Source organism: Antedon mediterranea, chromosome 7 (assembly GCF_964355755.1).
Source record: "Antedon mediterranea chromosome 7, ecAntMedi1.1, whole genome shotgun sequence".
Taxonomy (NCBI): Eukaryota; Metazoa; Echinodermata; class Crinoidea; order Comatulida; family Antedonidae; genus Antedon; species Antedon mediterranea.
This window is the reverse complement of record NC_092676.1, coordinates 346,167-373,546: the sequence shown is the minus strand read 5'-3', so window position 1 is coordinate 373,546 and position 27,380 is coordinate 346,167. Positions and strand designations below refer to the sequence as shown.

The window sequence follows — 27,380 nt, the reverse complement described above, 5'->3', positions numbered from 1 at the left end:
CTACGTTTGATATTTCATGAACTTAGGGGTTCTTCCAGAAGTAGCCAATGAAATCATAGTACAATGTACTGTAAAAACTTATTGAAAGTACAGTATAATTTTTGTCCTAAATATTTCTAATAAAATGGAATGTAATACTTTCCTTGTCTCCCACAATAGCTGTTTTGGTTATCCTCGGACAAAATGTAAAATAATCTTTCTACTATTATTATTTTCATGCAGTATTAGCTTTTCATGTCATGTCATCTACCGGTAATCTCATGTATAATGTCATTTCATGTCATGTCCTTGTGACTATTAGGTAGGCGTGCATCGTTATCATCCTCTATATGGTCTTATTCACAAAGGGTAAAATACACGGGTTTAAAATTAGTTCTGGTTTATTACACTCAACATTTATGTACAATAATATCATATATTCTTAGAGATTTTGTTTCTCGGCTTTGTATCAGTTTCTCATTTCATCTCAAACTTGAAACTGAAAGAAAATAAAAAGCAAATATACTTGCTCCAACATATTGTATGTATTTGATTTGAAATACAAGAATTTAATTTATAATTTATATTCTCACAATTTTATATACATTTTCCTAATGAAGGAGAGGAATTTTACATCGCCCTGCGATATAACAAAATAATAATTTGTAAACTATTGAAAAAGTCCGCAAAAAAGGCTCATGAACTGTTTTGGTTGAACGAACATGATCCCTAACATAAGATCATCAATTTTACACCTCAACAACATTGGTACAAATGATAGGTTTGTTTCTCCCTATCTTGGTTTACATACATTATATCATTGTAAATATTCAATCCTAATTTGATCCAATGAACTTATTTAACTTAACTGTACAAACTCAATACATAAATAGCACATACTTGACTCATATTTATAATTTGATTACTGAGAATATCTTAATAAAAAATAATATACTGTTACACATTAGTATCTCAATATTTTATTTTTAACAATTAAATTAATTTCTAACTTAACAAGTACAATAAACCCTGGGTATTGGAAACAAAACACATGTTAACATTAAAGATTAAAACATGCAAGAGAGAGAGAGTCTAATGAAGCAGATTTCTACATTGTGGTACTCTTAAACTAATTTAAAGAAAAAATTCTGTCTAAAGTGAAATTACATATATAGTCTAACCATATACACATTTCAAGGGAGGATCCAGCACTAACATAATAATATAGTGTCAAAAATAGATATTATCATTTTATTTATCGTCCCCAGTGTACCTAACTTAGTCTTAAGGCTACCTTCCCGTAGTCTGACTCAGGAGAGGTATTTCCCAAATTTGATTATTTGTTGCTTTCTGGAATGTCAGTGTCACTCTTAGGCTCCAACTTAATTACACATGTTGTATCATTTGTATTTTGTAGATTTAAGTCATCAATATATTCTCTTTCATGTCCTTTTTCGGCATTGAGACTTTCACCCATTCTTTGGGTATTGTCTTGGTCAATCAGCCTCATTTGTTCGTTTATGCATACACTACTTTCTGCCATTTCTTCAATATCACTTTCATCACCATGCTCTTCGTCTTCGCTTACAACTCCCTTGTCAACTTCACCAGCGAGGTCACTATTTTTTTTCGATTTGTTGTTCCTGTATGTCAAAGCCAACTCTTGAGGATCTTGTAAAAACCTGCAAATGGAGAAGTAAAGGTACATTTCAGAATGTGCCATGTTGTACATTTTTGATGGAGATAAATGTTCTATTAATGACTTTTTTTTTTCTTTTTCCTAAATAAAATGTATACCATGACCCACTTGCCTGCTCCAGGCTATATTTAGCCAGTCATGTGATTAATAATTTGAAACCTGAGCTGCACTGACGAGATCTGATAAGATGGAAAACAGTACTGTTTCCAGATATTAAAATATCTTTTACTTTTACTTGCTTGCTTAACCAAATTTTTGAATGGTTAGTGTTACTCGAAAGCTCTGAAATTTCTGTCTTGCTGTTTTACTTTATTGTTCCAATCTGCTTTTTTGTTTATTTTATTTGTATTTCCATTAAGAGACTGATACCCACAGCCTTTTGATTGGTAATTTTCCGTCATGTAATTGGCATGTGATGTGTTTGCTGATGCATGTCATCTTACCTGTAAGTTAACTTCTGTCCAGGCTCCTTTCTAATAATATTCATCTTGTAATAATAACGCAGCGCCCTCGATAGCTTCTCATAAGTCATATTTGTGCGGTTCTTTTGTCGCCCCCACAGGTTGGCAATGGCAACAGGATCTAGGATGCGGAATATTCGCAGCTGTTCATCTTCCCAGCGGATATATGGCTGGTATTTGCGATCAAGAAGAAGCTGCCCAAGGAAGTCCCAAAGCAATCGACCATCTAATAGATAAAAAAAACATTACCATTTTGTTTATATTACATTATATTATTATATCAATTGTGTTAATAATTTGTTTAGTCTTTTTTGTCATTAATTGTTATCATATTGTTCAGCTACGACGAGCTGAAAATTGTTAATGCTTGTTCCTGCTCGCTGCTCTCAAAATCTATTATTTAAGTGTTTAATCTGAAAATGATTGAATTAAATGAATCATTCTTTTTCTTTTGAAAAAACACACTTTTGTGAACAAGTTTCTATTCCACAATAAAAATGCTACACTACATGTATAATCATCAACTTGTGGCCGTAGTACATACACATTACTGAATACATTGTGTGCATACCCAATAAAATAAAAGAGATTTTAAAACTAGTAATTTTACCTGTTGGTTTTGAATTTTCTGAACACTTCTCAGTTACAGTTGTTGTGAAGCCAGGTATGACGCCAAAGTTTGACCCTTGATATGCCTGCCTGCTCTGCATTATGGAACTTGTTCCAGGAAAAACTGGAATCGCTAAGTCTGGCTTAAATTGGAATTGTGGAACAGGAATCGGGAATCTTTCACCAATTTCCAAATGGATTGGACTTTTTTGTCTGGACTCTTGACCAGGTATTTTATGATGGTCACTTCCTTTGTATTTGTATAAGGTAGATTCATGTTTTCGATGAGCTTCTTTGGCGATGTTGTCTTGTAACTGTGAGTGGTAAGTTGGAGAGACAATCACTCGACGTTTGAATGAGGAACGATCGACCACTATATTATCAGAGGTGTCGTAAGGAGTCTTCATATGGTGGTGGCGGCTTCTCTTGGCATGTTTACGAATCTTTTCATCCATAATCTCACTTGGAGAGCTTGTTCCAGAATCACTACTTGGAGTTTCTGTTTTATCTGCAATTGAGAAATAGTAAGATAAGAATTCTGCGCTCAATTGTGTAGAGCAAGACTAGCTAACTGATACCATGCATAATAGTTTTCCATACTGTTAAAAAATAAAGTATTTACCAGTATGAGAAACTGACAAATTAAGAGGAAATGCTGTTGCACTTAAGGCTAGTGTTGTCCTAGTAACATCAGATGAAGTTGGATTTGTCCTAGTAACACCAGGTGGCGTAGTAGATATTGACCTCCGTCGATCCGCCGTGTCATAACAAAATTGCTTCCTAACATGTAGAGGACTCTGAAGTGTCGGGCTTCTTTGAACAACTTGACCAGGGCTCTGTCGTGTTGGAAATGATGAAAAATGTTGATATCTTTCAGTGTTGCAGGGGCTTGTGCAATGACGTTGATCCGGTTGGTAAGAATAATGACTGTGTACTTGGATAGAGGGCGGTGTATTCGATGGTTGCCTGTGAGGACTTCTGTGGTGTCTTTCATCTACAAAGTAGAACAATTTATATAAAATAAATTTAGTAGTAGAAAAAAAATATGAATTGAATCTATTCACATGATTCAAAAACGTTTTTATTTTTATTCAACCTTAATTATAGAGTGACAGTTACAGAGTATGCTGACAATCAAGGGGCCCTAATGATGAGTTACGATAACTGTCTGGTTTTAATATTTAGGAAGTAGTTTTAATATTTAGGAAGTAGGTTTTATATTTAGGAAGTAGATTTTATATTTAGGAAGTAGTTTTTATATTCAGGAAGTAGTTTTTATATTCAGGAAGTAGGTCAGCTATCTTTTAATTTTTTCACATATGAAGAAGCCTTTCCTGCACGTGTGTGTATAATATATGATATATAAGAAACAAACACACAATGGGACCTTAAATAAAGTAAGCTAAATCAAACTTAATGTGACAAAAATGTGATGTGCCCATATATGGACATGATGATGTCATATCACTACCATATTTGGGCACATCACACTTTTTGTCAATCTAGTTTGATAGTGTAGACAGAGCTTTAGACTATCCAACAGCCAAAAACATCTAATCCCTGTAAATGTTATTAAATTGTGAAATAGTACCTGATGCTTGAATATGTGAAGCTTGGCATTGCCTGCTTTCTGCTGCATTATTTGAGCATTTCTGTAAAGAATTTGATTGAACTTGTGGATCATGGATATCTGTAAAAGAAACATTTTAATATTAAACTTAATTAAAATAATTAACCTTTATCACTTGTTTTCTAATTGAATGATGCACATATATACCAATATTTTAATTGTGAATTTTATACAATGGCAAATGTATATAATTATGTCTCTACAGTAGTTATCCATTTAAATTTGTACTTTTCTTTTTATTATTTTACTTTACTTCAATTGTTTTACTTTTGTACATCTGATTTATGTTATCCCCAAGTGATGATATCCCCAAGTGATGATATCCCAAAGTGATGATATCAGTGCAACCATACTGAAGGTGTCTTCACAATAAAGACAGAAATAAATAAATGAATATATATAAAAAACATTACTTTGAAACTAGATAATAAAAAAAATGACTGTTAAAATGTTTTACACTACAGACTGTTTAATAGAGGAGGTAACACTTTATCTTTTAGATCTATAAGACATAAAACATACTTTATTTATTATCTCCAAAAGAAGAAATTAAAATTATTATTCTAGACTCTGAGTAGAGATTGATATTATAGTACAATTCACAGTAAATTCACAAATTTATTGTTTTATTTATATATTATTGACCATATTTACTGTATTGAGGGTTGCTTATTTCATGGGGTTATTAAATCTAATTTGCATAATTTATTCAATTTATTTAATCTTGTCTTTCATGTGTGTAGCTTATTATTGTCACTGTTATTTCAAATAATAATCAAATCTGTTTCAGAGAATTTCCAGGGTAGCCTGTCGTACACTTTTTAATAATTGTCCTTTGTGAGTTCATCCCACGCTATTTCAATCTAGACAGAAATATGATATTGTTTCACTTAATAATTTTAAATATAAATATTTAATTATTTTTCTTTAACAATTATATTTTCCTCTCACATAACACTGTAATATATTTGTGGTTTTGCTTCTTTCATTTTCCTTTTCTTTTTTAAAAATTAACTTTGCTGTCTTTGAATTATTTTTATTATGTTGTTAATGTTCCCTACTGAACCACTTTTGAAATCAATGCTTTATCACTGAAAGGTACATTCAGTATAAATAAGTAAAATTATAATAAACAGAATTAAATGATAGCATTATAATGTTTATAAAGATATCAATCTAATCCATTGGACTTACTTTGGATTAGATTAGATTAATTTTTTTTTAAATTTTAATACTACCTGAGAATAAGAATATTCATATAGCCATATAACATTATATAACATCATAAGAAATATGAATTACAATATGAATAATAGTACATTACAATAGCTATATAAAAAAACCAATTAGTGTTAATTGATTAATACACCAGTACACACAAAATACACCAGTACACACAAAATTATCTTAACAAGTTATTAAAAACAAATATGCAATGATTATCCATCTACTGTATTTGTTTTGATTTTCCTTTGTAGAAGAAGTAAGATAAGATAAGATAAGATAACTTTTATTGATCCTCAAAAAGGAAATTCATTGCTCGTCATAATAACAAAGAAAACACTATAAAAACAAATATAGCATAAAACCATTCATATAAAAACATCTAAAAAATTACAATATAAAATTATCTTCTTGACTTCCTGTTGTACTGGATGATACCGGAGGGAATAAAGGATTTAAGGATTTTAAGTGTGTTTACTTTCATCAAATGTATTGTGCAGAGAGTGAGCAACTACTACTATTGTCACTGTATATAATATCAACTTATTTTTGTCATCTGGCTTCAATTGATATGTTTTTGCATGCATTACTAAGAAACAACTTGAAATTGGCATCAAACACAATGTGCCTGAAATTCTTGGAAAAGTTGATTGATTTTGAGAATTTCAAATTCTCACTAAAGTCATTCAGATTGATCTTAAAATAAACTTGGGGGAATAAAAGCAGATGATTTGTGACATAGCTTACACTTTTGATGTGAAGCAGTTATCATTTTGAATATCAACATCAAGCCAAATTATAAAATCTAACAAATTGTTTACAATAAAAGGGTGCGTTACATCTGCATAAATATTATTGGCAAGAGAGGTGATGACCAGAGTTTCTTTCATTATCATACCTTACATTTAATTTCAAGAAGTTCACATTCACACAACAAATTTAACTCCATAAAACTTTCTGTAAAACATTTGAAAAGATTGCAAGAGAGGTTGATGGAGCTTTGGCTTTGCGGGGACCTTAGACATTGCGCCATTACATCATTTGATCACTAAAATCAATTTGAACTTTGTTTCATGATGATTATCCAAAAAAAAGGTTAGAATTGGGCATGTCTGTGACACAGAATGACACAACTTGCCAAATAACCATGACTTCATAGGTCCTAGCAAATCAAAATCATTAATCAACCTATAATTGTTTGTAAAAATGACGAGGGAGGCTGTAAATGTTAGCCAGCACTTTGGCATTATGCCAAATCAACATAACTACAAATAAGACTATGGACAATGATCTTATAAACTTCCTGGTAATAAAGTACTTTTGCTTTTAATATCCCATTTTAATTGCATTATATATGATGATGGTAAACAAACATACTAGAGTGTTTACTCAAAGGTGTGGTTGGTTGGCTGACGGAAATTACCAGATCCAGCAAAGTCATAAACATATTCACACAACTTACTTTAACCTATAATTAATGTTATATGTATTTATTTCATTTCTTTTCATAATTTTAGTACACTTTATATACAGTATTTAGTATACCAAGATTCTTGATGGAACAACACATATTGAAAATGTTTTATTTGGAGTTCTCATGTTTCATTATTATATTTCAGATTAGTAAAATTTAAAATTCGAAAATTACAGTATGTATAAACAGCTAAGTTTTATTTGATGCTTAGGGAGTGGAGTATAAAAAGTTGTTGCAATCCAGGCACTAGATAAGGATTGAACCCTGGACGTTGGGATTGGAAGGCAAGCAGGTAAACCACCAAGCCAAAAGCCACTACGTTAACCACCAAGCTATAGCTTCACTACTAACCAACAAAATAAAACAAACTGTATCTAAAGAAATAAATGTCATTTACATGAATTGAAACAGAAAAAAGAAATGATAATTTAAAGAGCCATTAAGAATAAAGAAAACAAAGGATGTTTTTTAAGATTTGTCAAACTCATCATTTTGACTTCAAATATCAATCTTTCATTTATCATGGAAAAAAGGGGAAAGTACCTAAAAAATACAAAGTTATAATTGCATATCTCGCAGGTAATGTTGAATACCTTAAATGTCAATAATGACGTCACTAAGATGGATGCAATCATAACCTTATAAACCTCCTATCATACTGTTTCAAACCTTATTCCCTCCAATCACACTTAAGTTAGCCTAAGGCCCTATTGTATACCGGTATTAAAGTTTCAGGGAATTATTTTTCATGATCTAATCCTTCATAAAATTTAGGTCATTCATGGTTTAAACCATTAATAACAATCATTGTTGATGTCTAACGATTAGTTCTTTTGTTAATTTAATCTTTTTAGAATAAGTTCCGGGTGGTAACATAAAATCCAAAAGAATGCACAACCTTCCAAAATTTCTAAATGAACTTTTTACAACTTCAGTAAATATTCAATTCAACAAACTTCTTTAAGTAAAAATATTAAGAAAATCTTACTAATTGGATTGTGTAAAAATAAAAAAATGGAAATAAAGAAATGAATGTACTGTACACCAAGATGCATAACCTTCTATACATTAAATGAAGCATTATCTCAATCTACCATTTAACTTTTGTGGGACTTTCCCTTCGGTCTTCCAATATCGTAATCTTCCTTAACATGCCCCACCTTAGTATGTATATACTGTACTAACTACTCAAATAGGAAACTTTTCAAAGGGAAGTTTAGCATCCGTAAATAAATGATGATATTATAAGCTTTTAATAACATACTCGGAAAGAATTTTGGAAATTTAACATTCATGAGTTTGCATAATTTAATTTAAACCTTTTAATTTACTTTCTGGTAAAGGGCAAATTATCTTTTTAAATGTTCTACTGCTGTGAAAATAAATCCTATTATTTGATCCTTTTTTTTTGTGCACCTCCACTTTTAAGGGTCATGTTGGGTCCCAAATGTGTCCCTTAATAGGGTTAAAAATAATCATTAATTTATTTCGTATGTCAATAGCAGCAGTGTTGTGCAATACTAAAATAAACCCTCCTCGTATAATTATTATCTACCAATAAAGCACATTATATTAAGTTACATCAGCAGAAAGTCACTTCTGTAAGGATACATGAAAGATTTCATCTTATCGTCCTGTGGAACCCCAAATCAGCTCTGCAACGCAACTTTATGAACACAATACAATGATGACCTTAATTTAGGTGTTTTAACGTCATAGATAGATAAAGTCACAATTAATATCTATGTTATCCCAACTGATGTATCTTTTACCAAGAAAAGTTAGAGATATCTATGAGAAAAGCAAATATCTGGCAGCTATCTTATAATATGTGTTGACTTGATACGTATTATGGTTGTCATTATTTACACTTGGTACAAGACAAACATTTATATTAGCTCCAAAATATCTGGGTTATTAAATTATTATTAACTGATCATCTTTAAATATTTACACTGAAAATACTGAATCAAAATAACCACCAGTAAAACAATAATTAGAGCGATGAATTTAAAATGACAACCATAAAAAAAAACAATATTGATAAGCTACAATACTGACTAAAATGTGAAGACACCGAGTCAAACAATATTGATAACATACAATACTGACTAAAATGTGAAGACACCGAGTCAAACAATATTGATAAGCTACAATACTGACTAAAATGTGAAGACACCGAGTCAAACAATATTGATAAGCTACAATACTGACTAAAATGTGAAGACACCGAGTCAAACAATATTGATAAGCTACAATACTGACTAAAATGTGAAGACACCGAGTCACACAATATTGATAAGCTACAATACTGACTAAAATGTGAAGACACCGAGTCACACAATATTGATAAGCTACAATACTGACTAAAATGTGAAGACAACGAGTCAAACAATATTGATAAGCTACAATACTGACTAAAATGTGAAGACACCGAGTCACACAATATTGATAACATACAATACTGACTAAAATGTGAAGACAACGAGTCAAACAATATTGATAAGCTACAATACTGACTAAAATGTGAAGACACCGAGTCAAACAATATTGATAAGCTACAATACTGACTAAAATGTGAAGACACCGAGTCAAACAATATTGATAAGCTACAATACTGACTAAAATGTGAAGACACCGAGTCAAACAATATTGATAAGCTACAATACTGACTAAAATGTGAAGACACCGAGTCACACAATATTGATAAGCTACAATACTGACTAAAATGTGAAGACACCGAGTCACACAATATTGATAAGCTACAATACTGACTAAAATGTGAAGACAACGAGTCACACAATATTGATAAGCTACAATACTGACTAAAATGTGAAGACACCGAGTCACACAATATTGATAAGCTACAATACTGACTAAAATGCGAAGACACCGAGTCAAACAATATTGATAAGCTACAATACCGACTAAAATGTGAAGACACCGAGTCACACAATATTGATAAGCTACAATACTGACTAAAATGTGAAGACACCGAGTCACACAATATTGATAAGCTACAATACTGACTAAAATGTGAAGACACCGAGTCACACAATATTGATAAGCTACAATACTGACTAAAATGTGAAGACACCGAGTCACACAATATTGATAAGCTACAATACTGACTAAAATGTGAAGACACCGAGTCACACAATATTGATAAGCTACAATACTGACTAAAATGTGAAGACAACGAGTCACACAATATTGATAAGCTACAATACTGACTAAAATGTGAAGACACCGAGTCACACAATATTGATAAGCTACAATACTGACTAAAATGTGAAGACACCGAGTCAAACAATATTGATAAGCTACAATACTGACTAAAATGTGAAGACACCGAATCAAACAATATTGATAAGCTACAATACTGACTAAAATGTGAAGACACCGAGTCAAACAATATTGATAAGCTACAATACTGACTAAAATGCGAAGACACCGAGTCAAACAATATTGATAAGCTACAATACTGACTAAAATGTGAAGACACCGAGTCACACAATATTGATAAGCTACAATACTGACTAAAATGTGAAGACAACGAGTCACACAATATTGATAAGCTACAATACTGACTAAAATGTGAAGACACCGAGTCAAACAATATTGATAAGCTACAATACTGACTAAAATGTGAAGACAACGAGTCACACAATATTGATAAGCTACAATACTGACTAAAATGTGAAGACACCGAGTCACACAATATTGATAAGCTACAATACTGACTAAAATGTGAAGACACCGAGTCACACAATATTGATAAGCTACAATACTGACTAAAATGTGAAGACAACGAGTCACACAATATTGATAAGCTACAATACTGACTAAAATGTGAAGACACCGAGTCAAACAATATTGATAAGCTACAATACTGACTAAAATGTGAAGACAACGAGTCACACAATATTGATAAGCTACAATACTGACTAAAATGTGAAGACACCAAGTCACACAATATTGATAAGCTACAATACTGACTAAAATGTGAAGACACCGAGTCACACAATATTGATAAGCTACAATACTGACTAAAATGTGAAGACAACGAGTCACACAATATTGATAAGCTACAATACTGACTAAAATGTGAAGACACCGAGTCACACAATATTGATAAGCTACAATACTGACTAAAATGCGAAGACACCGAGTCAAACAATATTGATAAGCTACAATACCGACTAAAATGTGAAGACACCGAGTCACACAATATTGATAAGCTACAATACTGACTAAAATGTGAAGACACCGAGTCACACAATATTGATAAGCTACAATACTGACTAAAATGTGAAGACACCGAGTCACACAATATTGATAAGCTACAATACTGACTAAAATGTGAAGACACCGAGTCACACAATATTGATAAGCTACAATACTGACTAAAATGTGAAGACACCGAGTCAAACAATATTGATAAGCTACAATACTGACTAAAATGTGAAGACAACGAGTCACACAATATTGATAAGCTACAATACTGACTAAAATGTGAAGACACCGAGTCACACAATATTGATAAGCTACAATACTGACTAAAATGTGAAGACAACGAGTCACACAATATTGATAAGCTACAATACTGACTAAAATGTGAAGACAACGAGTCACACAATATTGATAAGCTACAATACTGACTAAAATGTGAAGACAACGAGTCACACAATATTGATAAGCTACAATACTGACTAAAATGTGAAGACACCGAGTCAAACAATATTGATAAGCTACAATACTGACTAAAATGTGAAGACAACGAGTCACACAATATTGATAAGCTACAATACTGACTAAAATGTGAAGACAACGAGTCACACAATATTGATAAGCTACAATACTGACTAAAATGTGAAGACACCGAGTCAAACAATATTGATAAGCTACAATACTGACTAAAATGTGAAGACACCGAGTCAAACAATATTGATAAGCTACAATACTGACTAAAATGTGAAGACACCGAGTCAAACAATATTGATAAGCTACAATACTGACTAAAATGTGAAGACACCGAGTCAAACAATATTGATAAGCTACAATACTGACTAAAATGTGAAGACACCGAGTCACACAATATTGATAAGCTACAATACTGACTAAAATGTGAAGACACCGAGTCACACAATATTGATAAGCTACAATACTGACTAAAATGTGAAGACAACGAGTCACACAATATTGATAAGCTACAATACTGACTAAAATGTGAAGACACCGAGTCACACAATATTGATAAGCTACAATACTGACTAAAATGCGAAGACACCGAGTCAAACAATATTGATAAGCTACAATACCGACTAAAATGTGAAGACACCGAGTCACACAATATTGATAAGCTACAATACTGACTAAAATGTGAAGACACCGAGTCACACAATATTGATAAGCTACAATACTGACTAAAATGTGAAGACACCGAGTCACACAATATTGATAAGCTACAATACTGACTAAAATGTGAAGACACCGAGTCACACAATATTGATAAGCTACAATACTGACTAAAATGTGAAGACACCGAGTCACACAATATTGATAAGCTACAATACTGACTAAAATGTGAAGACAACGAGTCACACAATATTGATAAGCTACAATACTGACTAAAATGTGAAGACACCGAGTCACACAATATTGATAAGCTACAATACTGACTAAAATGTGAAGACACCGAGTCAAACAATATTGATAAGCTACAATACTGACTAAAATGTGAAGACACCGAATCAAACAATATTGATAAGCTACAATACTGACTAAAATGTGAAGACACCGAGTCAAACAATATTGATAAGCTACAATACTGACTAAAATGCGAAGACACCGAGTCAAACAATATTGATAAGCTACAATACTGACTAAAATGTGAAGACACCGAGTCACACAATATTGATAAGCTACAATACTGACTAAAATGTGAAGACAACGAGTCACACAATATTGATAAGCTACAATACTGACTAAAATGTGAAGACACCGAGTCACACAATATTGATAAGCTACAATACTGACTAAAATGCGAAGACACCGAGTCAAACAATATTGATAAGCTACAATACCGACTAAAATGTGAAGACACCGAGTCACACAATATTGATAAGCTACAATACTGACTAAAATGTGAAGACACCGAGTCACACAATATTGATAAGCTACAATACTGACTAAAATGTGAAGACACCGAGTCACACAATATTGATAAGCTACAATACTGACTAAAATGTGAAGACACCGAGTCACACAATATTGATAAGCTACAATACTGACTAAAATGTGAAGACACCGAGTCACACAATATTGATAAGCTACAATACTGACTAAAATGTGAAGACAACGAGTCACACAATATTGATAAGCTACAATACTGACTAAAATGTGAAGACACCGAGTCAAACAATATTGATAAGCTACAATACTGACTAAAATGTGAAGACAACGAGTCACACAATATTGATAAGCTACAATACTGACTAAAATGTGAAGACACCAAGTCACACAATATTGATAAGCTACAATACTGACTAAAATGTGAAGACACCGAGTCACACAATATTGATAAGCTACAATACTGACTAAAATGTGAAGACAACGAGTCACACAATATTGATAAGCTACAATACTGACTAAAATGTGAAGACACCGAGTCACACAATATTGATAAGCTACAATACTGACTAAAATGCGAAGACACCGAGTCAAACAATATTGATAAGCTACAATACCGACTAAAATGTGAAGACACCGAGTCACACAATATTGATAAGCTACAATACTGACTAAAATGTGAAGACACCGAGTCACACAATATTGATAAGCTACAATACTGACTAAAATGTGAAGACACCGAGTCACACAATATTGATAAGCTACAATACTGACTAAAATGTGAAGACACCGAGTCACACAATATTGATAAGCTACAATACTGACTAAAATGTGAAGACACCGAGTCAAACAATATTGATAAGCTACAATACTGACTAAAATGTGAAGACAACGAGTCACACAATATTGATAAGCTACAATACTGACTAAAATGTGAAGACACCGAGTCACACAATATTGATAAGCTACAATACTGACTAAAATGTGAAGACAACGAGTCACACAATATTGATAAGCTACAATACTGACTAAAATGTGAAGACAACGAGTCACACAATATTGATAAGCTACAATACTGACTAAAATGTGAAGACAACGAGTCACACAATATTGATAAGCTACAATACTGACTAAAATGTGAAGACACCGAGTCAAACAATATTGATAAGCTACAATACTGACTAAAATGTGAAGACAACGAGTCACACAATATTGATAAGCTACAATACTGACTAAAATGTGAAGACAACGAGTCACACAATATTGATAAGCTACAATACTGACTAAAATGTGAAGACACCGAGTCAAACAATATTGATAAGCTACAATACTGACTAAAATGTGAAGACACCGAGTCACACAATATTGATAAGCTACAATACTGACTAAAATGTGAAGACACCGAGTCAAACAATATTGATAAGCTACAATACTGACTAAAATGTGAAGACACCGAATCAAACAATATTGATAAGCTACAATACTGACTAAAATGTGAAGACACCGAGTCAAACAATATTGATAAGCTACAATACTGACTAAAATGCGAAGACACCGAGTCAAACAATATTGATAAGCTACAATACTGACTAAAATGTGAAGACACCGAGTCAAACAATATTGATAAGCTACAATACTGACTAAAATGTGAAGACACCGAGTCAAACAATATTGATAAGCTACAATACTGACTAAAATGCGAAGACAACGAGTCACACAATATTGATAAGCTACAATACTGACTAAAATGTGAAGACACCGAGTCAAACAATATTGATAAGCTACAATACTGACTAAAATGTGAAGACAACGAGTCACACAATATTGATAAGCTACAATACTGACTAAAATGTGAAGACAACGAGTCACACAATATTGATAAGCTACAATACTGACTAAAATGTGAAGACAACGAGTCACACAATATTGATAAGCTACAATACTGACTAAAATGTGAAGACACCGAGTCAAACAATATTGATAAGCTACAATACTGACTAAAATGTGAAGACACCGAGTCACACAATATTGATAAGCTACAATACTGACTAAAATGTGAAGACACCAAGTCACACAATATTGATAAGCTACAATACTGACTAAAATGTGAAGACACCGAGTCAAACAATATTGATAAGCTACAATACTGACTAAAATGTGAAGACACCGAGTCAAACAATATTGATAAGCTACAATACTGACTAAAATGTGAAGACACCGAGTCAAACAATATTGATAAGCTACAATACTGACTAAAATGTGAAGACACCGAGTCAAACAATATTGATAAGCTACAATACTGACTAAAATGTGAAGACACCGAGTCAAACAATATTGATAAGCTACAATACTGACTAAAATGTGAAGACACCGAGTCAAACAATATTGATAAGCTACAATACTGACTAAAATGTGAAGACAACGAGTCACACAATATTGATAAGCTACAATACTGACTAAAATGTGAAGACAACGAGTCACACAATATTGATAAGCTACAATACTGACTAAAATGTGAAGACAACGAGTCACACAATATTGATAAGCTACAATACTGACTAAAATGTGAAGACACCGAGTCAAACAATATTGATAAGCTACAATACTGACTAAAATGTGAAGACACCGAGTCACACAATATTGATAAGCTACAATACTGACTAAAATGTGAAGACACCAAGTCACACAATATTGATAAGCTACAATACTGACTAAAATGTGAAGACACCGAGTCAAACAATATTGATAAGCTACAATACTGACTAAAATGTGAAGACACCGAGTCACACAATATTGATAAGCTACAATACTGACTAAAATGTGAAGACACCGAGTCACACAATATTGATAAGCTACAATACTGACTAAAATGTGAAGACACCGAGTCAAACAATATTGATAAGCTACAATACTGACTAAAATGTGAAGACACCGAGTCAAACAATATTGATAAGCTACAATACTGACTAAAATGCGAAGACAACGAGTCACACAATATTGATAAGCTACAATACTGACTAAAATGTGAAGACACCGAGTCAAACAATATTGATAAGCTACAATACTGACTAAAATGTGAAGACACCGAGTCACACAATATTGATAAGCTACAATACTGACTAAAATGTGAAGACACCGAGTCAAACAATATTGATAAGCTACAATACTGACTAAAATGCAAAGACAACGAGTCACACAATATTGATAAGCTACAATACTGACTAAAATGTGAAGACACCGAGTCAAACAATATTGATAAGCTACAATACCGACTAAAATGTGAAGACACCGAGTCACACAATATTGATAAGCTACAATACTGACTAAAATGCGAAGACAACGAGTCACACAATATTGATAAGCTACAATACTGACTAAAATGTGAAGACAACGAGTCAAACAATATTGATAAGCTACAATACTGACTAAAATGTGAAGACACCGAGTCAAACAATATTGATAAGCTACAATACTGACTAAAATGTGAAGACACCGAGTCACACAATATTGATAAGCTACAATACTGACTAAAATGTGAAGACACCGAGTCACACAATATTGATAAGCTACAATACTGACTAAAATGTGAAGACACCGAGTCAAACAATATTGATAAGCTACAATACTGACTAAAATGTGAAGACACCGAGTCACACAATATTGATGAGCTACAATACTGACTAAAATGTGAAGACACCGAGTCACACAATATTGATAAGCTACAATACTGACTAAAATGTGAAGACACCGAGTCAAACAATATTGATAACACACAATACTGACTAAAATGTGAAGACACCGAGTCAAACAATATTGATAACACACAATACTGACTAAAATGTGAAGACACCGAGTCACACAATATTGATAAGCTACAATACTGACTAAAATGTGAAGACACCGAGTCACACAATATTGATAAGCTACAATACTGACTAAAATGTGAAGACAACGAGTCAAACAATATTGATAAGCTACAATACTGACTAAAATGTGAAGACACCGAGTCAAACAATATTGATAAGCTACAATACTGACTAAAATGTGAAGACACCGAGTCAAACAATATTGATAAGCTACAATACTGACTAAAATGTGAAGACACCGAGTCAAACAATATTGATAAGCTACAATACTGACTAAAATGTGAAGACACCGAGTCAAACAATATTGATAACATTCTAAAATATTTGTTGAGTACTTTTTATATTCGAATGGTAAATTGTATACGGATTGTGCTCAACAGAAAATCATTCGTATAGAAAACATTAACAACGCAAGCTTTTTCGTTAAGAACAATCTCAACGCTCAAAATACTCTGTTAAATAAGTACTCAACAAATAAACTGTACTCGCCGGTAAAATCCCAATTAAATACGACAATTATCATGTTTTAAAACTGATTTTATTTTGTAAAAAATACTTACTTTTAAGTTGTAAAAGTGTTTGAAGATGCTCATATAAAACATCACCAGTGTAGGGGACACGGTCGTTGAAGCCGTCTTTACGCAGCAGACACAAAGCTTTACCATTCATCGAAAATCTATCAACAGCAATCTCATTTAGTGAAAACTCTTCAACACACCATTTTAGCCAAATCTTTACATCTTCTTTTGTCCATAAATGTGGATATTTAGCTGCAAAACAATTTTTTTTTTTAAAGTTAAACATTAAATTCAATTATTTTATTTTGTCAATCACTCAAATTGTCTTGCTTATCACATTATATTACAATATTAAATATATGATAAAATGGGTTAAATACAATACAAACAGCACGAGACCAAGGGGCAAGATTAATCATTATTATTATTATTATTATTTATTGCCAAAAACCAGTTACAAACAAACAAAACACAGAAACTAAGGGAGTAGGCAGGAACCTAAAAGTGAACCTAATCACTATAACAAGAGTTCAGGTTCCGTACTCCCAAAGTAACAACAATGATATAAAATAAACTATATAAAAATATTTAAAAAACAAATCTTGCATAAAAGTTAAAAAAATTTCTTGGATTAGGTAATTTTTATGTGGTTTCAACAATATTGGGGATTAAATTCAGGAAACAAAATTAGCTACTGTGCATATTAGAGATTTTGGCTATTATTAATCAAAGTATGTGGGCATGTTCACCAATCACAGGGAAACACCCTTGCAGTTTAAACATTCTCATATCTAATTAAGTACTACAGTAGGGAAATCCTTAAAACTTAAGTGAAAGAAAGTGATTGACGGCCACTAAAGATTTACAGTAGGTAACAAGGCCGTAGGTTAAAATCAGACGAGACAAAGATGCTTTAAATATAATTATTGATATAAAATATGAAGATCTGTGATGGGGGTGGGTAGTAAAAATTGAAAATTTCAGATGAGGTGAGCACCTCATCTGCCTTATGCTGGCTACAGCCATGGGTTCACATAATAAAGCAGTTACCAAAAAAAAAGTATTGAATTGAATTCAATAAATAAAAGAGGTCTGTTTACTTACATATTGGAAAAACTGAATATGGGGAAGTTGAAGGGATTGCAACCGGTTTAGCAACTGCTGAGCCGTAGCCAATCATAGCGGATGAATGCTGATTGCCAGTAGGGCTACAGAGAGATGGATAGTCAAATGAGATGTAAGGGGGAACCACTACTGTCTGGCTTAAGGGCCGCACAGTTGAGGGTGATGCTTCATCAGACGTCATATCGGCATATACTAAAAAGAAAATCATGTAATTAGTTAAAGCTTCATCTAGTATGATTTGGTTTTTTGGTATCTAGAATACACAGTACACCTGTACTGATGAAATTACATATTATTAGACACCTGTACTTGATGAAATTACATAATATTAGACACCTGTACTGATGAAATTACATAATGTTAGACACTTGTACTGATGAAATTATATAATTATTAGATAGCTGTACTGATAGAATTACATATTATTAGACACCTGTAGTGATGAAATTACATAAAATTAGACACATGTACTGATGAAATTACATATTATTAGACACATGTACTGATGAAATTACATATTATTAGACACCTGTACTGATAGAATTACATAATATTAGACACCTGTACTGATGAAATTACATATTATTAGACACCTGTACTGATATAAGTACATACTGTATTATTCGATAGTAGCTGTACTGATAAAACTAAATATTTATTCTTGAATGGAAGGTGCAGGTTTGATTATGGCATTACTGTATGGTCTTATGGTCTTATGGCATTACTGTATGTATGGTCTCGGAAGAAAATATAAATAAAATCTTTCAATTTTCTTTAGGTAGACCATACAATAGAAGAAGGTATGAAAATATTTGTTAAAGTATAAAAAAAAATTTAATTGACATAAGAATAAACAAAAAACAATTATTGTATTAAAAAAAATAATTAATTGAAAGTGAACATTTAATTGAACATTAATCATAACTTAATGTTTCTTACTTTGAGCCTGCATGTATGGTGGTGGTAAAGACGATAGCATTGCTGCAGCAACTTGTATTTTTGTTGTTTAATATTTGTCCCAGCGAAGCACTTATTATACTCAATAATGATTTACTACTGTACTGGTAAACTGAAAGATGTAGGCGGGACTATAAAAAGATAACGGGCCTTTGGATTGGACTGCTATGGTATTGTAAACTTGTGTCAATACAATATTAACCATCCAATCAATATCTATGAATTGGCTTTATTGCACTTGAATTAACTTTTTGGAAAACAGAATTTATTTTAAGCACAAACAGACAAAATTCCTGGAAAAATAAGTGAAGCAGATAATATATTGAAGGCAGAACAAATAGCAAGGGAGTATAGGTTGAATGTAATCCTGTTTGCTGTGAACAAATAACTTTAGGTAAATGTACATTGTGCAGAGCAGTGTACAGTAGATAGATTTGAAGGTATAAAATGTGTTGTATTTCGGTATTTATTCAACATAATATAAAAAAATGTAACACTATTCGACTATCGCAGCTCAAAAAGCTGAATTGCAATAATAATATCAAACTATACATCAACAAAATAAAAATTAAGGACAAATATTTCATGAGTTTCATGATTGTTATAAAAAAAAACACCCCAAAATATGGCCGTGTTGGTTGGGGCCCAATGGTGTCTGATTTTCAAATTGGCATGGTATATGTTGGTATATTTTTTAAGAGATAAAAATAAAATACATTTCAGATCAGGGTCCCTAGGGCTTGGAAGACATAGCAACCAAACATTTTGTTCAGTTCTGGTAGAGGTAAACAATTTATACTTTAATTTGATTGTTAATTGTTTGATTGCTTGAGATGGAAAAATGCATAAAGCTGGAACAACAGGAAATGAATGGATGCCGCATGGAAGATAAAGGAAGAGGGAGATAAAAGGAAAATACAATACAGATAACAAGGCTGGATTGGTTATAGATTTCATGATGTTAATAATAACCCTCAGAATAACGGAAGGAAGTAGTAAGGAGGAAGAAGCTATTAGGACACATTTAAATTTTTACTGCTTTTTTTCTAGGTTTATATTGCATTATTAACTACAGCTTTAACAATGAGAAACACTTCTCATATCTACTCTATAAAATATCATATCATTTTACAAAGTTTAAACCATTTATTTTTTTTTTAAAAGGAGAAATTAGTAAAATAAAGAAAATGTCATTCATTGTCTAGTTTTGTGTTCTTGTTTACATTCCTAGTTTTGGTACCAGATTTCTTGTTTATGTTAGCTTCTATGAATTTTTCAAAAATTAAAAAAATAATTAAAGATGTATTGTCCCACAAAAACCTGAAAAATAAAGATTAATAAAATCAGACTTGAGTAGGCCATTTTGCAGTTTTAATAAAGGTATTACTTCTGTTAACAAAAAAATCAACAGAAATAATGATTTCACTCATAAAAGACAAAGGAAATGGTTAATTTTAACTTAAAACCATTGTCTGACACATATTTAGGTATTTTTTTGCTTTAAATTGGATTTTTTCATGAAAATATTTTTTTTCCAATTATGGTTTTGGTCAAAGTGAATAACTATTAGGTGACATTAAAATGGCATATTCAACAAAAAATAGGGGGACAATATATCATGTTTCATCATGAAACATGTCAATAATATAATAATTTTTAAAATTATTACAGTAGACAATTCTCAAAAATAAAGTCAACATTGATGGTACTTACCAGAATATCCTATGCCAATTTAAGTACGTGCTCACACTGCAATAAAAACAAATAATGTTCTAAATCAGTAAGCCGACTACATTTACATATAATTCTTTATGTTTAATAAAGCGTCTACCGGTGGTTGCTATGAGAAAAGTAGAATATATTGATAAAACTTCCCAATGAAAGAGGAAACGCATGCGTAATATTTTAAAGTATAATGAGAAACTTACAATGAACACTTGGAACCTACAAATGTAAAACAATAACCAAGATGTGGACAAAGGACCGCAGAAACCTGGACAAAGGAATGGTACTTAAAATGGCAATTACTTAATTACTTCCTTTAAGTTGTTACATACATTTATTTTTACTACTTCCCCTGAATATATAGAGAAACACGTCTTTCACATAAAGCCATCATACAGCACATTAATACCATCCTAAGATGAGTATTACAGTCTTGTTTATTTTTAATTAATTTAAACGTAATTTTACTTTCTATGGACTAGAGATTCCAAAATAAAAGATTGAATGAATGAATTACTGTAAATATCATAAACTCATTTGATAGACTTGGGGATCTCACTTTGGACATGATTGCTCATTTGATAGACTTGGGGATCTCACTTTGGACATGATTGCTCATTTGATAGACTTGGGGATCTCACTTTGGACATGATTGCTCATTTGATCATGGAGGTTTTTATACCTCCATGATTTGATAGACTTGGGGATCTCACTTTGGACATGATTGCTCATTTGATAGACTTGGAGATCTCACTTTGGACATGATTGCTCATTTGATAGACTTGGAGATCTCACTTTGGACATGATTGCTCATTTGATAGACTTGGGGATCTCACTTTGGACATGATTGCTCATTTGATAGACTTGGGGATCTCACTTTGGACATGATTGCTCATTTGATAGACTTGGGGATCTCACTTTGGACATGATTGCTCATTTGATAGACTTGGGGATCTCACTTTGGACATGATTGCTCATTTTGATAGACTTGGGGATCTCACTTTGGACATGATTGGAAGGAGCTAATCTGATAAAAGGGTACAATGGTTCAATGCTTTTTTATTACAATTTTTTTATTATTCTATCTTTATAAATTTTTATTTTGCAGTTTCAACAACAAAGTGATGATTTTCCAAAGGGTAAAACAGCTCAATACAAATCATTCTTAGTATTTATTATTCAAAATGTATTCTACTGTATAAAGGGCTGGCACAAAATAAATACAAAAGAAAATATAAATAGATACAAGGTTATTAAGTCATCTCTTTATCAAACAAGCGGAAAATAATAAAATTTAGACAGTATCTAGTTCTAGGAAATAAAGCTTAATCTACACAAAAAGACTACTTGTACAAATAACCTACACAATTTGTATCCGCTGTTTTATTGAATTGCACAAATGATAATCAGTTTATTGTGAAGTCAAAAACTGTGTCAGTCTCTGGTCCTATCTATTGTGTCTGTATTGTGTGTTCCAAAAGTACACCCCAATCTGTAACCTACAGTAGTAACATTGTGATCATAGGCACAATTCATTTCATATTTCTTTAAGAAATTAACATTAATAATGTTAATGGTACAACATTTTGATAAAATGTAACTTGTAAGAAAAACAGATCTACAGTATAAAATATATTAGTTTAAAATTATTATACACAGTGACAAATTCCATCCATTGTGAATTCATTGTAACATTTTAGCAGAAACAAACTAGTAATTTTAATTGACATTGACGATCAATACGCCATGATATCGATGGTGAGAGAATGACAGGGAGGAGCTTTGCAATTGTATTGTTGTTGTTTATACAGAAAACACTGATAACTCTTCCATTTTTGTAATGAAAACATTTCTTAATCAAAACTATCTTTAATAATCTTAACTCTGTTAAACGCTAATTAAGATATGACCTTCAATACGAAACTCATTAGGTATTGTGTTACTTAAGTATCAAACTTTAAGTAACACAAAGAATAGGCACACTAAATCAATAGGGTTGTGTAAGGGACTTCCCCTTGTTCGTTTACAGCTAACTATTACCAGGAACATTGTGTTCTACTTCCTATTATAACAACAAGGCCTTTGTAACAGGACAATCCATTGATTGAATTCTACGTAAACAATTGATTGTTACAGAAATAGATTTAAATAGAACATTTAATATTCATTAAAATACAAAACCATATTTTAGGAGTCCAATTCATTCATAAAAAAAAATTAATTTTTACAGTAAAATTTAATTGCGATACATTTTTACATTCTACAACAATGATTACAACAATGATTTACAAAAAAACAAGAAAACGTTGAGTTGCAATTTATAGTATGGGAAATTCCGGAGTAAAAGGCAATAAACTCAGGGTGGTTACCACAAAGGGAGTTCCCAATTAACTTTTTTTTAACCATTTAATCCTGAAATCAACGATGGTTTAACACTTAAAGATGTATTGTCCCTTTGACTAATTGAAAAAAAAAATTGTTTTTTTATATTTCGAAAAAAAGTGGGTCATTTTGAAGTATCATAATAGATTTATTAACTTTCACCAAAAATTAGTCGGAAAAAAATTAATTTAACCGAAATACAGAGGTTTTTTTGTTCAAAATCGATCAAAACATATCTCATAATGCAACGCGCTTGTTTGGCTACTCTGTATGCATGGCTTTCATTTTCGGACAGAGTTTCATTTAAAAGGACTGTCCTTGTATTTAAATGCATAAATAAAATGACTCCCGAATATATGACTGATATATTTACACCCTTATCCCAGTCAGGTGTAACGAGGCAGTCCACATTGTTGAAGTTAAAGATTCCTTTTGCGAGAAAAGAATGTTTCTCCACAAGTTTTAGTGTTGTTGGTGCAACCCTGTGGAATAGCGTCGAAGAGGAGTTAAGAACCATCACATCCATAGGGTTATTTAAATCAGAACTTCATAGGAAATATATTCAGCAAAATGCTTTTATGTAAATGGTTTTTAAGTCAATGCAGGGCCCCAATGGAAATCAGTTTTTAACTGTTTGGGCTTACCCTGGGTAAACAAAGTAGTAACTAGAAAGCCACTCCGAGAGTGCATACCTCCGCCTACTGTAAAATTCTCCTACATAATATTTCTCCGGTAAAAAAAAAATATATATTTTTAGTCTTAATGCTGTTTGTGATTTAGGCTAATTTCATTACAAGCATGTGTATGCGAGTTTGGTGTAATGGTTATGTAACAAGCCTTTCAATTAACAATAGCTTCAGTTGACTAACAATAGAACAGCAACGCGAAAATCAAACGAGTGAATTTGAAAAGAAATAGGTTTTTTAAACTACTCGCATCAAAAAACGTGCACATTAAATCAAATTATGTTTTAAAATTACAAATCACAAATTATAACTCTTGCCTCTTGTTAAAAAATGAAGTTTTTTGGACAAGTAGTTCTCGAGAAAATGCAATTTCAGTTTACTTGTTACTTTAAGACTGCTCGCCGGCTTTTGAAAAATTCTGTCCTATCTTTTAACACTAGCAGGTCTGAAAAAGTATACTAAAAAGTGGTCCAGAATTGGGACTGTGGTCCCAAATGGTCCCACAATTTAATGGAATAGTCCTTGACCACATATCTATCTGTCTATTCATTTGGTAAAGATCTTGTGATTACTTTTTGAGTAATCCTGCTAACAAACAAACAAACAAACAAACAAACACACGCTACCGATTACATATACCTCCTTGGCGGAGGTAAATAATAATAATAATAAAACTTCTTCGCGATCTGTGTGAAAACACCTTCCCAACCGCGACGAGTTGTAAACAATCCTAATTAGCATCATGCTAATTAGCATCATGCATAATGCATACTAATGGTTTGAAATCTTTGTTTACTTTCGCTCGTGACGATTTTCCAGACGAAATGTAATCAAATTAATTTACCTGTTAATTACATAAACTTGTTGTTTTTGGCTTGAATTTTCGACTTAAAGTGAATAACTTTAATATTACTTTGATATGGCCAATTTAAACTTTAAAAATTTTTTGTGTTTCAAGGGACAATACATCTTTAATTAAAGTCATTGATCATCATTTGAAATTCTAAAAAAAAAGTTAAAATGTATTTATTTATTTTCTGTGCACTTGAATGTTAGGACATACTGACAAATAATTTATTTGAATGCCAATGTATTATCATTTAATATTATGGTCTAATCAATTTACCTTTAGAGATTCATAAATTTGGCAGCAAATAGAAAAATCAAACGTTGAATTATACATTATGATTTAATAAAACAGGGATGAGAAAGATTTGGTAAACTAGTGGCAGGTGTCTGGTCAAGAGTTGAGCAACACACACACACATCTTTTAATTAATACAGATTTGTCAAGTTGGACAGACAATTGATGATAAGGTGTGTAGGTCTTACTCTTAGTTTTCCAAGTACTTGGTCAAATTGGACAATTGATGATAAGGTGTGTAGGTCTTAGTTTTCCAAGTACTTGGTCAAATTGGACAATTGATGATAATGTCCTCCATGTGTCTTCTTGTCAAATTAGAAAATCGTTAAATGGAATAATACAGTATCGTTAAATGGAATAATACGATATCGTTAAATGGAATAATACGATATCGTTAAATGGAATAATACGATATCGTTAAATGGAATAATACGATATCGTTAAATGGAATAATACGATATCGTTAAATGGAATAATACGATATCGTTAAATGGAATAATACGATATCGTTAAATGGAATAATACGATATCGTTAAATGGAATAATACGATATCGTTAAATGGAATAATACGATATCGTTAAATGGAATAATACGATATCGTTAAATGGAATAATACGATATCGTTAAATGGAATAATACGATAGCGTTAAATGGAATAAATACGATATCGTTAAATGGAATAATACGATACAGCCTGTGTCAATTTCTCTTGTTCTCTTTTCTATTTTTGTTACTTAAACTAAAACGTAACTCAAACAGAAAGACCAGCAGCTGGTGGACCTGCAGAAAGAACGACTCCCACCCAGTCATTTATATTATATTAATTATTAATAATTATTATTTATTCAAATGCATTTTTTCAAATCAAATGCTTTTTTTGTGTCAGTAAATAATATCTACATAATTAAATTCAATATAATATTAATAACAAGAACTAAGGCTAGGCCTAGCCCATATAATACGCCTAGGCCTATGATGTTTCATCCATTGCCGGATAGGCAGCCATACTGCTGCCACTATAAATAATAAACAAATTACGTACCAGGTAAAAAAAAGTAGGCCTAGCAGAGAAACTTGATCATACAATAACTAATTTGATGAATAATTTAACAAATTTGCGCATAAACGTCTTCACTGAGCTGATGTCATTAAAACGTCTTCATGGCCGATTTATGCCATTATTTCTCAGAAATTGTGTACTTGGAAAAGGATCAAACTAGCCGCGCGACGCCGCCGTCAAACATTGTTTTGTTTTTTTTCTGAGCTGCTGAATATAAATTATAGAAACATTATGCATGCAGCAGATAGAGGGCGTCTGCACCAGTTTTGGCACTGGTTCCCGGTCTCTCTCTCTCTCTCTCTCCAATTTTGTATCATATCAAAATTTGGCAAAATTCTTCCATAAAAACCAGGAAGACTTTTTTTCAGTAGTTAGGTAATTAACCTAATGTTATAACATGTCTGGTGACTCCCTAGACGGTGAAAAAATATGGTGGATATACGGTGGATAATTTTTGCTATAGCATGTAAATAAAAATCTGAAGTTGAATAAAAATATCAGAAATGCAATATTCAAGTTATATTACCTATATTTAGTCATCTGATAACATTTTTTACCCCACCGTTTATTTTTCTTTTGCTTTGCTTTTTAAAATGCCTCTCTATTTACAAAAATTGTGTACAAAAGAATAGAGATTTTACTGTGTAATTTGAACTATCCCCCCACTGATAAGAAAGTGCTTATTTTCAACAAGCTCGTGTAAAACAA

The 27,380-nt window shown here is 31.9% G+C and overlaps 1 protein-coding gene across 2 annotated transcripts; it reads right to left on the bottom strand.

The window, feature by feature from the left end:
* Positions 1–377: 377 nt before the first annotated feature.
* LOC140055688 (transcription factor ETV6-like) lies at positions 378–26,959 on the bottom strand. 2 transcript variants are annotated; one of them, XM_072101054.1, is made up of 10 exons: positions 26,655–26,959; positions 21,388–21,423; positions 19,657–19,786; positions 18,697–18,909; positions 17,635–17,844; positions 4,340–4,438; positions 3,371–3,742; positions 2,750–3,256; positions 2,122–2,365; positions 378–1,661 (listed from the first exon to the last, which is right to left on the bottom strand). In XM_072101054.1, the coding sequence occupies exons 3-10, from the start codon at positions 19,694–19,696 to the stop codon at positions 1,316–1,318; spliced, it is 2,031 nt and encodes a 676-aa protein (XP_071957155.1). In that variant the 5' UTR covers positions 19,697–19,786; positions 21,388–21,423; positions 26,655–26,959; the 3' UTR covers positions 378–1,315. The 2 variants fall into 2 exon arrangements, with proteins under 2 accessions (XP_071957155.1, XP_071957156.1); XM_072101055.1 differs by lacking the exon at positions 19,657–19,786.
* Between the last annotated feature and the right edge of the window lie 421 nt (positions 26,960–27,380).